The sequence below is a fragment of the Parus major genome, chromosome 3 (genome assembly GCF_001522545.3).
Source record: "Parus major isolate Abel chromosome 3, Parus_major1.1, whole genome shotgun sequence".
In the NCBI taxonomy this organism is placed as follows: Eukaryota; Metazoa; Chordata; class Aves; order Passeriformes; family Paridae; genus Parus; species Parus major.
The window spans coordinates 109,976,725-109,992,331 of NC_031770.1; the positions used below are offsets into that span (position 1 = coordinate 109,976,725).

Below are 15,607 nucleotides of genomic sequence, written 5' to 3' on the forward strand. Positions count from 1 at the left end.
CCTGGACAGGGGATTGTGCACCTGGATAAGGGATCATGTACCTGTTTAGGAGATCCTGTACCCATATAAGGGATCCCATACTTGGATAAGGGATCCTGTACCTGTATAAGGGATCCTGTACCTGTATAAGGGATCCTGTACCTGTATAAGGGATCATGTACCTGTTTAGGAGATCCTGTACCATATAAGGGATCCCGTACCTGGATAAGGGATCCTGCCATAGGTGATGATCTCTGTCAGAAGGATCCCAAATGACCACACGTCAGATTTGATGGTGAAAACCCCATAGTTAATGGCCTCTGGAGCTGTCCATTTGATGGGAAATTTGGCACCTGTACCAGAGGAAACAAAGGGAAATAACTCCTGGAGCTAGAGCATCTCCCTCACCTCCCACAAGCAATTCCCCCAGACTGACCCCTGGCTCCCTTGGGCTGTTGATTATGATTCTGTGGTTGTCCCTAGCAAAGGGGCTCCAGCCCTTTGATTATCTGCATGTCCTCCTCTGGACCTGCTCCATCCCAGGGCTGGATGGAATACTCAAAACCATTTTGGCAGATTTATTGTGGGACAACAACAGTAGGATTTTATTCTGTATAAAACTTCTTTGGCTTTTTGCCAAGAAAAATTGGATCAGATGATCCTTGAGGTCTCCTTCCAACCTGGTACTGTGTGATTCTGTGGAATCACTTATCAGAAGGGGGCTGTTTTTGGCAGAAATGCATAAATATTACAGCAAATATAATTTCCCCAGTCCTTGGAGCTGCATAGTTTTATTAAAACCAGAATAAGCCCCATTTTATTTTGCCCATCTTGTTCTTTCTTAACCCACTACGAGCAGCAATGACCATAAGGTTGCAGTTTCAATTTAGCTAAGATAAAAAAAAATAACAAAACAAAACCAAAAACAACCAACAGCAAAACCACCCTGATAAGTGGGAACTGATCATGTTACACTGCAGAGGAAACCACATTTTTATTTATACACGTCCTTGCAGGACTGGAAATCCAATGCAGGGTGTGAAATAAGTGCCTCAGTTGTTGCACATCACACTCTGAGTGACAAAATTGGGAAATGCAATCTATGAAGTGAGAATTGCTCAGAGCAGATAGAGGGGAGCTGTTATTCCAGAGCAAAGCTAGCTGAAAAAAATTGCTGATGGAAACTGCTTTCCATTGGAATAGAAGATCCTTTGGTTATTAACAGAATTATACTGATTTCATCAAAGCTCCTCTTAAGGATAAAACTGCCTTAAAAATTTGCAGCAAAATCGAAGTTCCCCTCGTGGCAGTTTCCAAATTACATTTGGGATCTTTTAATACCCTGAAATAGTTTTGCATGTTGAAATGGGCATAATTTGTAGCAAAAAGTATTTGGAGGACAGGAAATTGAAAAAAACCTGTTTCTTATTTTAAAAAGCTCACAAAACTGATTAAATTTCCTTTCCTCAGAGAATATTTTAAGGAGAATTTTATCTCATCCCAACTCTAGAAGAGGACAGATTTCCAAAGTTTGAAAATCTTCTGGTAAGGGCCACTTATGCCTGACTTAATTATTTTATTTCAGTCACTTCTGCTGCTTTCCCTGATGCTCTGTAGAGCCCCTTTGCAATCTGAATGATTTATCTCAGAGTCAGAGCTCAGTACAGGGATGATCTCAGAAGTCTTTTCCAAACTAAATGATTCCATCATTTACTGTTTGCTAAGTGGTCCCTCTGCTGTGGAAGGGACCTGATGAGGTTTGGTTTGTCTGGCACACCTGGAAGCTGCTGCTGGATCCAGATTTGTGGATTTCCAGCTCTGTTAATTCCTTCCTGTGTACGGAACCTTGTGAAAACCTGGCCACAGGCAGCAGCTTGCATTAGCTGAGGTCAAATTTCCCCAGCAAACAACTGGAGATCCAGCAGGACTCCCTCAAACAGAACCAAAAGAGCTTTTTTCTCATCTCCCTCTGCAGTTTTAAACTGATTTTATATAGGAAGCGCTGCTGCCTCCCCCAGGACTGGATTTTTGGGTGTTTCTCTCTCTTGCCCAGTGCTGACAGCAGCAGCCCCGCGGGCTCTGGTGCCCTGTGCCTGATGCCAGCCCGGTGTCCTGGCATTCCTGGGGGCAGGAGAGCAGGAGGATGGGAAGGACACCCACCTTCCTGAGCCAGGTACTCGTTCTCAATGAGCCTGGCCAGGCCGAAATCAGCGATTTTGCAGCAGAGCGTCTCCGAGACCAGGATGTTGGCAGCCCTCAGGTCCCGGTGGATGAAGTTCATGCGCTCGATGTAGGCCATGCCCTCTGCCACCTGGGAGGGGAGGAAGAGCCCATCCTCATCATCACCTCCCCAGGGTATCTTTGCTGCTTCTCACCCTCCTTCACAAAGCACAGCATTTTTACAGGGTTGCTGCTATCTCTCCATGGATGTGCCTCCGTTCCCCATGGATGGATGGACGGACAGGTGGACCAGCAGACAGGTAAATAAATTTCTACTGCCCTTGTAGAGGTGTAAATATTCATCTTTATCAGCCTGAGCAGCCAAAGGAAGCAGAACAGAAGCACCACTCTCTGTTCTCTTCAGAAGGCACAGCCCTGAGTCGTGTCTGCAGCAAAAACCACATCACTGGATTCCCAGTTTCTGCCACAAGTCTCACCTCTCCAGTGGGGATTTTAGTCATGAATGTTCCAGGTTAAAAATGTGAATTAAGATAAAGAAAAAACAAAACAAAACACAAAAACATCAAACTAGGAAATCATACAACTACAGAATGGTTGGAAGGGACCTGATGACCTTAAAGATCCTCTCATTCCAACCTCTGCCATGGGCAGGGACACCTCCCACTATTCCAGGTTGATCCAAGCCCCATCCAGCCTGGCCTTGGACACTTCCAGGGATCCAGGGGCAGTCACAGCTTCTCTGGGCACCCTGTGCCAGGGCCTCCCCACCCTGACAGGGAAGAATTTATTCCTAAAATCTAGCTGAGGTACCTGGTGTGTGATGAGCCTCCATCAATGACAGCAGCAATATTTCATTGATGAGTGCTGGGGGTTGAAAGGGGAGATTGGTAGAAGACAGAGGCTGCCAGGAGGAGTCTCAGATTTGGATTTATTGGGAAGGTGAGTGGATGTGTGCAGCCCCTGCCACCTATACCCTGTAGGGGTAGCACCTATTAAAGCTTTTAAGTGCCTGTGAGTGAGGGCAGAGCAGTTTTCCACTCCATGCAGATTCACATGAGCCTCAGAACTCATGTGTGGTTTCAAACAGGATACTCACATGTACTTTCCAATGCTGCATTTCTAACCTGTGTCAACACCCCTCTAGTGCAAGGGCTGGTTTCTGCAGTGGAAAATGGAAGAATTGATGTAATTTCCTGTCCTGATGTTAATTAGATAGGACCTGGTGCTCGGCCTGTTCCAGCCCAGAGTGTTTTCAAGCATTTACCCTCAAGACTGACCACAGGATTGGGTGCCTCAGCCCAGACTGTTCTAATTTTAACTCCCACGGATGTCATCGGATCAAAAAATGTGCTCGAGAGGGTTGGCTGCCTGTTGGGCTGCAATGTCACCCCAACACCACAGATAAACAGGTGACAAAATAGGTCAGTAGACTGCCCTTTCCCCCTGCTGCTCCTCCCAGAGATACCCAGGGAATGTCTGAGTCCCTGCCCTGGGGAGGTGGTGCTGGGGTGGGAGAGGGAAGGATGGAAGTTGTTCTTCCAGTGCCTCAGGGATGGGTAAAATCCTTCCTACCCCATGCTGAGGGTGACTCCTGTGGGTGTTTTATTGGGGTTTGGTCTGTGTTCAATTACCCTGGTCCTGCTGTGGGGTGCAGTTTGTCCAGACAAGCTGGGGCTGTCCTGGATCCCTGGAAGTGTCCAAGGCCAGGCTGGACAGGGCTTGGAGCAACCTGGGACAGTGGAAGTTGTCCCTGCCCATGGCAGGGGGTGGAATGAGATGATTTTTCAGGTCCTTCCAATCCAACCCATTCCATGATTCCATAATTCTGTAACATTGACCAAAATCTTTGCTCTGAGTCACCCAGAGATTGCTCTGGCTTCAGGAATTTCCTCCTGCACAGAAATGCATCTTGCCAATTTCTAGGGAATGCTCCCACTAAACCCAAGGGCTCTGTGATATGGATTAACTGGGATCATTTTCCTTATCCTCAGGAATTTAACACAAACCACAAGCTATAATTTTCAAGAAGGGAATGAAACAATGAAGGATGGAGGGAGGGAAGTGGGGATTTCAAGAGAGGAGGGAAGGAAGGAAGGAAGTAATTAAGTTGAATACCCTGAACAGGAAGGGTGAATTTGTCCCCATAACATCTCACAGACAACAGTGATGAAGTTGCAGATAAAGAAAATTTATCAGTAGTGAAGAGGGAAGGAACAGAAAGAGTTTCCTCTGCCCCTATGGACAGTTCAAAGTGAAAATTACAGAAGGTGGCACTTCTTCAAAGAATTTAAATCTTTTCATCCTGATTAAAGCAAGAAGGAAAGTCTTTCACTATCATAAAACATCTCCTCAAATATTAAGATTCTCCAGTTGTTAATTCATTAAAAAGAAACTGTACATAAGAACTGGAACCAGCAACCTTTACATGTTGTTTCCTCAAATCCACTTTGACAAGAGAAGCTGAGTGATTTTGTGGATAAATCCCAGAACTTTATTCAGCCTGATCCTTCAGGGTTTTTTCCCCCAAATATTTCCTAATTAGCCCAGCTCTGCTCTGGATGAGCCAAATTCTGCCAACAGCTGGCTGGGACCAAAATGCAGTGATTTTGCCATTCTCATTCTTCATGTGGTTTCCCTAATTTTGCCCTATTTCTGTTTAGAGGCACTTCAGGACAAAAATGTTACAGTGCAGCTGCAACTATTAAGATTTGCAGGCTGGAGATGATTAACAGTTTAAAGTTTGTTTTCCTAAAGAACAATATTCCCAGATTTGAGAGTGAGGGCATCCTTTATGCCTCATCATCAGAAGGGCAGAATTGGGAGTCTCTTTGTTGAACTTTTTTTTTTCTTCTTCTTTTTTGGTAAAAAAAAACAAAAACACTTTATTTCCTGCTGAGTAAGGGCGAAAAGCAAAATAAATAATATCAGAACAAAATAAACTCAACCACCCTCCCAAAAGCCCCAAACTCCAGATCTCCAGCCCTGCACTAAGCTATCAGAGGGCTGCCCTAAGGACAGAACTGACATGCACATGGACAGGAGAGAGATGAGGAGAATCCCTAGGAGAACACACCAGGAGGAGCTGTTTTTCTCCTGGAAATCTTTGCTCTGACTGACTTCAGGCTTGCAGCAATTCCACACTCAGGCAATAACAAATCTTGGATCCTTTTCCCAGCTACTGTTCACTGACCTGAGCAGACATATCAATGAGTTTGGGGAGACTCAGCTGGCTTCCTTCTTCTGTCTTCAGGAAATCCAGCAAACACCCTGCAGGAGAGAAGGGACTGCTGGGACTCTTCTGAATAATCTATAAAATTGTTTTCCCTGGTGCTTCTCTGAATACATGCAACAAATCTGCCTCCATCCTAAGGAAAATTTGAGGAACCAGAATGGGTGTCCACTGCAGCATCTTCCATTAGGAAAGTTCCCAAGCAGCCCAAATTCCCCTCTGTTTTTGCATGGATCTGTTGCAAACCGCTGGGCATTCATTGTTGAAACTTATCAACAAGAGGGGCAAAAGAAAGGACAATTTCACCATGAGGGGAGAACAAACTTCCAGTGAGAACAGTGCAGAGGAGAATTTAAATACTCTTCAAATAGAGCATCACCATAGTTTTTTCATCACCCAGAGAGTCTCTCTCTGTAGTAGAATCAAACTTTTGGGTCACTTTCTTGCACATTTGGTACCATCCCTCCTGCCCACCCTCATTCTGCAAGGGAGCATTGGCCAGATCACCCAACTGGTCCTGCAAAAGCCCAGCCAGGAGCTCCAGGAGGGTTTTTACCATTGGCCATGTACTCTGTCACGATGTAGATGGGCTGCTTGGTGACCACGGCGTACAGCCGGACCAGCTTGTTGTGCTGCAGCTTCTTCATCAGGTTTGCCTCTGCCAGGAAGGCGTCAGGATCCATGCTGCCCTCCTTCATGGTCTTCACAGCCACCTTGATGTTGTTCTTGTAGTAGCCTGCAGAGAGATTGTGAGGTTTTGGGGAATTTTGGGCTCTCTGCAGGCTCTGTGGGGTTGTGTAATAAGGAGAGGAAGAGCTCCTCTAGCAGAAAACCACAGGAACAGCTTGAATCCTTCATAGAGGAACACAAGGTAACTCTCAGTGCCAGCTGGTGTGAGAGGAGAAGGGACACTCGTGCCACAGCTCTCAGTCCATGAGGCTGCACCAGGGATCGTCCCTGCCCTGAGCCCATCCTCACACCACCCTCCCAGACCCATTCTGGGTGAAACCCCTGGGGCCTCCCGCCAGCTGGGCTCTCAAATCATCCAAATGCCACCCAAAAAGGCAGGACTGTGCAGACAGCACATGAACTCAGCCCAGTCCTGTCCACAATCTCAACTTCCAGGGCAGCCAGCAACCACAAAGAGTGAGAGGCAAAGGAAGCTGAGCTTCCCCCACTTCCTCTCCTGCTGATTAGTAGAAGGCAGGAAGGCATCAGGGATGGAGATCTGGGGTAAAAAGTGGAACAGGGAGGCAGAAAAAGTGGGAAAATGTCACCCAGGTACCTTACTGGGTGTGACTTAGGATCACTGGCATCACTACAGTTGTGCCCAGGATTCCCAGGAAGAATGAGTGCATATCCCAGGAGAAGAGTAAATAGTGACTCCAACACACATCTCCTGTGAAGCCCTTGCCCAACCACTGATCTGTGCAAACATGAGCTGCCCAGTCCTTCCCAGCAATCCTGCAGCTATTCCTGTGAGTGTACCCATAAATATGTGTTTGTCCTCAAGAATCCTCACCCCCAGGATAGCCTTGCCGTAGGGAAATAAAAGAGCTTTCCATTTTCTCTCCTTAAGTCTTTTTTTCCTGGAATGGAGGGGATTCCACTTACCCATCCACACTTCCCCAAACTGCCCACTGCCCAGCTTCTTCACAAGCTTCAGGGCCTCCCGAGGGATCTCCCACTCGTCCTGGGCCCAGGGTCTCTGGGGAACCAGGGATGTGCAGGGAGCTGTGAGGCGCTGGCACAGCCCATCCCCTTTCTCTGGATGAGGACAAAGCACAGGAGAGTTCAGTGGGATGGCAGAGGAAACCTCCTCCTCCATCCATGAATGCCAGGAAAAATCAACCTGTGGAAACCTCCATAACCTCACAGGGAAGTGGTGGAGTTCCCAGCCCTCCAGGGATTTAAAAGCTGTGTGGATGTGGCAGGTGGGGACATGGGTTAGGGGTGGCCTTGGCAGTGCTGGGGGAACAGCTGGATTCAGTGCTCTTAGGGGGTTTTCCAACCTTTATACTTCTATGATTTCATGAAAAGTTTCAGCCACGGGGATCAAGGCACACAGAATGCTCCCAGTAAAAAGAGAAAAGCTCAAAGGAGCCGTAGAGGAGCAAATTATCCTGCCCAGTTACTCCAAACCCCTCTCCCCATGCATCCCTCCTGGATATCCCGACAGCATTCACCTCTTTCCTTTCCTGATAGGAGTTTGGAAACTCCCTGACTTTAGGGCTGGGGACAGAGCTCCCCCTTGCAATTCCCTGGGATGGAAACCAGGGTTCTGGGTGTAGGATCACACCTGGCCCATGGGAGCAGCTGTGGTGTCTCCCAAACTCATCATCCAGGGACAGATCCCTGCTCTCTTCCAGGACACAGATCCATGAGGGAAGGCAAACAACTCACGGCTGTAATGATGGATGAGCTCTGGCAGGCTGGAGAAAGTCATCCTGGGGGAGATGTAGTACCCTCCCCCGTCCAGGGAGCGGATCCTGTAGTGTTTGATGATGTCCCCGTGAGCAGAGTCGTTGTCTCTCACAGACAGGGAGTAGGCATCTGGAGAAGGACAGAAGGAGCTGTGAGGACAAACTGCCCCCCAGTCAGGGCCCAGCTGACTCTCCCCTTGGCTGCCCTGGCTTTCCAAACCAGCCCTGGCTGATGCCTTTCCAAGACAAGTCCCCCAGAATTCAGCTGCTCCACATTTCCCTCTCTCTGAGGCCAGGGGACAGGATAAAAGTTCATCATAGCTTAACAGGTCCTGTGCAGGCTGCTGGAGTAAGAGCTGCCTGTGCTGTGGCCAACAGCCCCATGGAAGCACTGTGGGGACCAGCAGCACCTCTCCAGGCAGAGCAGTCAGATGTTCCCTAGGTCAGGATGATTTTTTTCACAGCTCCATATTCCCATCTGAGCTCTGCCAAACTCAGCATCGTGAATCAGAATGGTTTGGGTTGGAAAGGACCTTAAATTTCATCCAGTCCCACCCCCTGCCATGGGCAGGGATGTTTTCCACTATCCCAGGCTGATCCAAGCCCCATCCAGCCTGGCCTTGGACACTTCCAGGGATCCAGGGGCAGCCCCAGCTTCTCTGGGCACCCTGTGCCAGGGCCTCCCCACCCTCACAGCCAAGAATTTCTTCCTAACATCCAATCTAAAACAACCCTCTTTCAATTTAAAGCCATTTAAAGCCATTCTTCTCTGGATTAAACATTATTAAACCTTGTGCCAAGGTCAGTGGTTCAACCTGGGGGGTACAGAAGGTGGGTTCAGGTGAATTGTTTTGTTCAGCCACAAACTTGTGACTGTGGTCGAGTCAGATCTAGAGATTCCCATCTGGAATCTCGTCCCCTTTGGGCTTCCAGGCAACTTCTCAGCCATCAACCTGCTGTTCCCTCTGTGAGAATTTAACCTCTAAAGAGGTTGGGTTTTTAGTGCACAAAAGCATCACTAGGTGTTGCTGCAGAGCAGAACTTCCAGCCTGAGTCAGTGTGATTCGATTCAGCATAGCAGTGGGGATTTTTCCCTTTTGTCTGGGTCATATTTCTGGAGTGAGTTGTTACAAGCCCGCTTGGCTGTTTCTGATATGTCACCTGGGCTGACAAACTGCCCATTTTTGATGTTTTTTAATGAAAAGGCAAGGCCATACATGTTTAAAAGTGTGTGTCTGTTCATGCAGGACCATAAAAAGAAGCAGGGCCATCCACAACAACTCTGAAACCCAAATCCTGCACATGAGGGAAAGATTTTTTAACATAAAAATCCTCACTGGCTGGTGTTTCTCCATCCCAGAACCAGCAGTTTTCCTTACACTGTGCCTGAAAACCATTTGCACTTATAAAAAGCAGCAAAAAAAACCCTCACCTCCATGGATAATTGCTCTGTTGGAGTGATCATAAATCTTTACAAGCAGAATTTGGAAGAGCCTAAAGTTATTTCCAAGTGCCAGCAATCATTTTGAGGGGACTCCCTTCCTGCAGAGACCAGATCTGGCAGTGTAAAATTCATGGAAAAACCTGGTGGCTTAAATGCAGAGCCAGGGAACCTCAAATTTGATGTGGTGGTCTCCTCAGCAGAGGAAGCTCTTCTGACTCTCTTTCCTTCACCATGAATGTCAGGCAGGAGACAAATCGAGAAGCCCTTTTGATTTGATCAGTCCTGGAATGGAACAACTGAGAAACAGCCCTGGAACATCTTCAATAGGGCAATAAAACCTCGAGGGAAAGGCAAAGAAATGGCTCTGCTGGCTCCTTGTGGCACCCATGTGGCCCTAAGTTGAAAAATAATGATGATAAACATCAAGCCCAAAGGCTGGACTCGGTAATCTTAAGAGATCTTTTTCAACCTTAATGATTCTGTGAGTCTGGGAGGAAGAATATGACAATGATGATAACATTATATTATTATTATTACTACTACTACTACTACTATTATTATTATTAATAATAATAATAATAATACTATTAATATTGTTATTATTTCCCTATTAATACTATTGTTATTGCTACAATTACTATTAATTACTATTATTATTACAATTACTATTACTGTTACTATTACTATTACTATTACTATTACTATTACTATTACTATTACTATTACTATTACTATTACTATTACTATTACTGTTACTATTATTAACTTCCATTATTGCTGTTGAGGGTGATGATGCTGTTTTAATTTCAAAGAGACAGAAATACTGCCCAGGCCAGGCTGCAGCCCAGGAGCTTTGGGCTCACGTGGCACAAGACTGAGAGGGTTCTTGGTGTGCCTGGGACCCTTTAGGGTTTGTGTGGGATTTTTACAGGGCCAGGCCTGCTCAAGGAAGGAGCCAAACATGGTGTGGAGGCAGCTGCACTGAGGCCAAACAATCCTGCAGAAGGAAATCCAGGAATTGATGACAAGCACGTCTGTAAGGGGGTGTTTGGGGGCTGACAGCCAGCAGGGAAGAGGAGACCTGCCCTGGCTGCCAGTGTGGTTGCACCCTAAATATTTTGCTCCCACAGGATCTCCTTTGCAGGCCCCACCAACCCTTTAAACTCTCCTGCGCCTTTCAAACAGAGACAGGGACAATCTCAGCTGCCAGGGCTAATTCTGACCCTGTCATTAAGCTAATGAGTGGATCTCAGCCCCAGTCACAGTTTAATTTGTTGCAGGGAGCGTGGTGGAGCTTCCCTGTCACTGTCCATGGCCAGTTTCCTTGGGAGCTGCTGTGCAGAGGCAATGCACTAAAGCTGGAAAGATTCACTTCTTCCTTCACAGAATCACAGAATGGCTTGGGTTGGAAGGATCCTTAAAATTCATCTTGTTCCACCTCCTGACATGGATAGAGGCACCTTCCACCACACCAGGCTGCTCCATGCCCCATCTAACCTGGTCCCTGCTCCCAGTGACAGCAGAAAGTGAAAATCATTGACTCCTAAATCCCTCTGATGATATGCAGGAGAGACAAAAGGAGTCCTTGCTCCTCAGCCACAAGGGACATTCACCTGTTCTGCAGTCCTGCACCACATCCTGGCACAGATCTGGGCTGGTAGAGTCGAGAGTACAAAATTCATGGAACAATTTCTGCATCAAAAGGTTGACCAGCCCTGGCACAGCTTCCCAGGGCAGTGATGGAGTCCCCATCTCTGGAAAGGTTTAAAAGCCACATAGGTGTGGCACTTGGGGACCTGGTTTAGTCCATTTCCTGCTCCTCCAGCTCTCAGCAGCCCCTTAAATCCTTCCCAAGGGGAAGCGCAGGAGCTCAGCTGGGTGCAGAGGCTGGGCTCAGTGAGGTTCCTCCTGCCAGGAGCAGAGACACAGGAATCCTGCTGGGAGCCAGGAGCCCTTGGCTCTGCACAGCTGGGGGAATGTGATCCTGCAGCTTTGGGAATGATTGTTACTTCAGGGGGACTTTGTTTATTTGCAGCAGCCTCAGCAAGGACAGTGCTCCGCCGATGATTTCACTGCCGGCCCGCTTCCCACACTGTCCCAGCTTCCCAGGGCGCTGCATGTGCCTTTTGTGGACTCTGACAAGTGTTGACTCTGAAGTTTTGCAGAGTTTCTGCATCTCAACCCACGAGGAAAACGAGACTCTGCTTAGGATGGGCAGGGCATTGGTGCTGCCCCAGTCAGGGTGCAGAACCCATCCTGCACCGTGCCTGAGACATCCCAGTATGAGACAGCCACCTCCCAGTATGAGACAGCCACCTCCCAGTTTAGGTCACTAATGGGATTTAGCTCAGCCCAGTGCTTGTCCCTGATGGTCCAGATTTGCTGGTGGTGTGCCAAGTGAATGAAAACACACGTCATGGGGAAGGAAAACAGAAAAACAGTGGGGCTACAAGGCTGGGGTTAATTCCATGGTTAATTAAATCTATTGCTCTGGATATCTCTTGGTGGGGCACAGAGTGCTTTACGTCAGGGGATTCAGCTCCATGGCACATTTGGACATGCCTGGCTTTGTCTTTTCCCTTGCTCTTTAGGGAGGAGGAAGCTGTTGCTAAGATGGATCAAATGTGATCATTCAGGCAGCCCAAAGCACAGGGTGCTCAGGTAGCAGCTGGACACACAGGATGAGGTGTTTGAAGCAAAAACACCCATATTTTATCCTAAATATCAGAAAAGGCACAGGGCAGAGACACATCTGAGCATCTGGAAATCACATGGACATTCCATGAAGGGGAACCCACATCTTCTAATGCAGAATATCACACACCTCATTCTTCCTGACAGCAGAGACAGGGCATCAAGGATCCGGTGATTTCTCCTTGGATTTCAGGACTGCACCACCTCTGCTCGAGCCCTGTGTGACCAAGACCCACCCACACTCCAGATAATTGCAGAAGTTGGGGACAATTGTAGGGAAAGGTGTGATCCCATGCATGTGTGGCACCTAGACATGCCACAAAGACCAGGATCATGTGTGGGCAGAGCTTCAGACACAGCACATGAATGTTTGCTTTGTGCTGCTCCCCAAATATCCCAGCAAACAAAGGGAGAGTGGGAGTGGGATAAACAGAAGAGCAGCACCTGGTGATAGATCCAAGCCTGATCATTGCAAAAGCACCACAAAGGTAGCAGGGAAACTGAGATACAGCAGAAAAAGTGACTTATAAAGTGAAATGCTTCAAAACCTGCTTATTTGTGTTCCTGTGTCTCTGCCATGAACTCTGATGGAAGAACCACTCTCACCACAGCCAGAACTGCAAGTCTCAGTGGCATCATGAGCAAATCTTTGCCCTCCAAACCCTCAGCTCACTCCTAGAGCTGAAGGTTTTCCAAGTCTGGACAATGAGGAGTTACCTTTGCTCCACGGATCTCACCTTTGGTGGTTTCACTCTCCCGGACGAGGAAAGAGCCAACTTTGTTCCCAGAAGACAACAGCAGCCGTTCAGCATCTTTTCTGCTCAGAGTTCTAAAATACCACCTGGGGGACAGAAAAAGCAAAATCATGGCTTGAAAAGGAAAAACCCTAAAGAAAAAGGAAATTCCTCCACTTGGTTCTTTCTTTTTTTTTATTATCACACTGTGAAACTGAGGGTTGTTCTTATCATCAAGTAGTTTTGTATCTGCTGGAAAGTAATAGATTGTTTTGGGTAGATTAACACCAGATTTGGGTCACTTTGGGCTTGTTTCACAGCCTGGAAATTCAGACAGTGTGGAGAGTAGATGGGATGTGCTGGATCCCATACACAGAAGTTCAGGCTTTGGATACAAAGAGCTTTTATGTCTCTGCCACCTTTCTGTGAGCTGCTAAATACTTGTTGAACTCAGTGGTGGTTGGGTCCCTCCAAGAAGAGATTGCAGGCAGGACTGATCATTTAGAGCTGAATTCCATAGAGGAAGATAACCCATGGAAAAAAATTCCCCTTCTGTTTGTATTATAGGCAAAATAAACTCTTTTGGCTCCAGCCTTTCATTGGATCTTCCTTGCAGGGAGGCTGCACCTGGGCTCATTTTAAAAGCAACACTTTCAAAATGAGCCCATTTAAAGTGGGTCTGGGCACTGGCACTCAGTTTTCTGCCTTGTTAAATTGTTGGTGTGGTCCCTGACAGATCCAAGCCCTGGATCAGTGCACCCCATCCAGAGATTCCCAGTTTACAAATGGAAGGTGAAGAGGTTTAACACCATTTGTGTGGGTGGACTGGCCCATAACCTTTCTGTCATCCTCCCCCAAATCCTTGTTTTCCACAGTGGGTGTAATCAATGGGACAAGAACCTTTTCCCGCTTTCCCCACAACAAACTCATCCTCTCTTTCCACACCAATATGATGATTAAAAACTTGTCCTGAGATTTTGGGCAACATTGTTTAGGACGAGGAAAGGCCTCCTGCCATCCAGCCCAGCAGTGACACCTTCCTGCCCTCAATAAATCTCCTCCTGGAGCTTGTTGAGATCCAGGGCACTGCATCGGTGCTCATCTCTCAAAAGCTTTCCCACTTACTTTTCCTCTTCCAAACTGTCCACTTGTGCCACGAAGTTGCTGGGGATGTATCCTTTCCTCCCGGTGCTGAGGGACTGTGCCAGCCACCAGTCGCCCTCGCTGCAAAGGGAGCAGAGGAAAAGGTGTGAGTGCCCGGAGGAGGTGTTGGGACAAGCTGAGGCTGTGAGGATGGGGATCGTGGGGTTGGAGCACTGCAGATGGACTAAGACTCCATAATCTGCTCTGCAGCTCCCTCTGGATTCCCTAGGACCAAAACCAGGTTGGAGGCTGTTGGTGATTCAGGGACTGTGGAGGTGAAAATCTCTTTCCATGAACAAGGAGCAACCACAGACCCAAACCTTTGCCACACACCTCGAGTGAGAGAAGGAGCATCAGGGTCACGGGGTTTATTTTGTCTCTTGAACAGGGCAATGGGGTCCTTTCTGCTCCCTCCTTTGTGCTCCAGATACCTCACCTTGCTGTCCCACTGCTGCCTGAGCCACCAGCCATGCCCCAAAGCCATCCCCATGTGAGCGCTTCTCCACCTCCTTGTCCCACAGGTCCCAATCCAGAGTGTCTGGATGAGAAATGTCACCTCTGGAGGCCACTTCACAGAGCTGCCAGGGGTGGAGCAGCCCTGCAGGGTCTGGGGGCCCCAAGCCCACCTCTGCCCTGTTATGGACTGGGCCTCCTCTGTGGTGAGTTTGAGAAGTTGAAACGAAACCTCACAAGTGTCTGGCTTGGTCCTGTCCTTTCCTCTGACTACACCCAACCCACATCCTTTGCAGAAGCAGAATCAGCACAAACACAGGGCAGGAGCTGTTTTTTCTGTTGTTGTTATTTGTGCTGCTTCTGCACCCACTGATGGCAAACAGGGTCCTGGTAGCACCCAGGCAGGGACAATACCCAGCCCCAGAGCATCTGTGACCCGTGGAAGTGTCGCTGTGCAGAGAAGAGCCCGCAGCCACGCTCTGGAGCAAAGCCAAGGCACAGGCTCAGCTCTGGTCAGCTGCAAAGTGGTGTCTGACCCCAAGGTCCCTCCTTTCCCAGCCTCCTCGTGCTCATCTCTGAGCTTCCTCCTGGCAGCAGGTCACTCACTTGGAGAGGACCTGCAGTTTCTCCCCCTTGACCAGCTCCAGGTCACGGTCACTTGAGGCAGGAAAATCGTACAGTGCAACCACGAACAAGTGATCTGAAAGAAGAATTAACGCCTTTGAATCCAGACTGCTCCTTGAGTGGCTTGATGCACACCTGGGTGTCTGGTGGGGCATTTCAGCCCCTAAACAGGGGGTTCTGTCACCCTCCCACCCCCCAACCCAACCTTTCCACCAACCCAGCTTTCTTGCTCACCACAACCTCTGCTCAGGGATTAACACTGATTCGACAAAGCATTTCCTGGGTACATATTTTTAAAACACTGCAGAACCAACCCCCCCCGGCCACAAAACACAGAATGCCAACAAGAAAAAGGGATTTGTGTGGAATTAGAAGGGTCATAAATAACCTGTCAGAGTTCAGTCTGAGTTTTACACAGTGGTAAATGAAAACTGCAACACTTCCCAGGGTGGCTGTGGAATTTGACTCTAAATGATGTGGGTTTTTTGATTGAAAAAGCATAAAGTCATTGCAGTCTCTGTTATTTGGGGCTGTTTCTGGGATTTAGCTCTCCCTGGGCTCATGGTCTGTGGCCTGTGCTCTGGGCTCATCGAGGATCTTGTCATCCCTCCCTCTTGAGCTCTTTTCCTTGCAGATCATGGAATAGTTTGGGTTGGAAGGGACCTTGAAGATCATCTCGTTCCACCCCCTGCCCTGGGCAGGG

The 15,607-nt window shown here is 48.0% G+C and overlaps 1 protein-coding gene across 2 annotated transcripts in view; it reads right to left on the minus strand.

Moving 5' to 3' along the window:
• Positions 1 to 15,607, minus strand: part of BLK (BLK proto-oncogene, Src family tyrosine kinase) — a 47,739-nt gene that overhangs the window by 1,973 nt on the left and 30,159 nt on the right. For both annotated transcript variants that reach the window (XM_015623480.3, XM_033513123.1), the window contains 9 exons: positions 14,887 to 14,980; positions 13,810 to 13,908; positions 12,688 to 12,791; positions 7,793 to 7,942; positions 7,004 to 7,156; positions 5,946 to 6,125; positions 5,351 to 5,427; positions 2,140 to 2,290; positions 201 to 332 (listed from right to left, as the gene is read on the minus strand). In XM_015623480.3, coding sequence (XP_015478966.1) covers positions 201 to 332; positions 2,140 to 2,290; positions 5,351 to 5,427; positions 5,946 to 6,125; positions 7,004 to 7,156; positions 7,793 to 7,942; positions 12,688 to 12,791; positions 13,810 to 13,908; positions 14,887 to 14,980 — 1,140 coding nt within the window. The remainder of the gene's footprint in view (positions 1 to 200; positions 333 to 2,139; positions 2,291 to 5,350; positions 5,428 to 5,945; positions 6,126 to 7,003; positions 7,157 to 7,792; positions 7,943 to 12,687; positions 12,792 to 13,809; positions 13,909 to 14,886; positions 14,981 to 15,607) is intronic.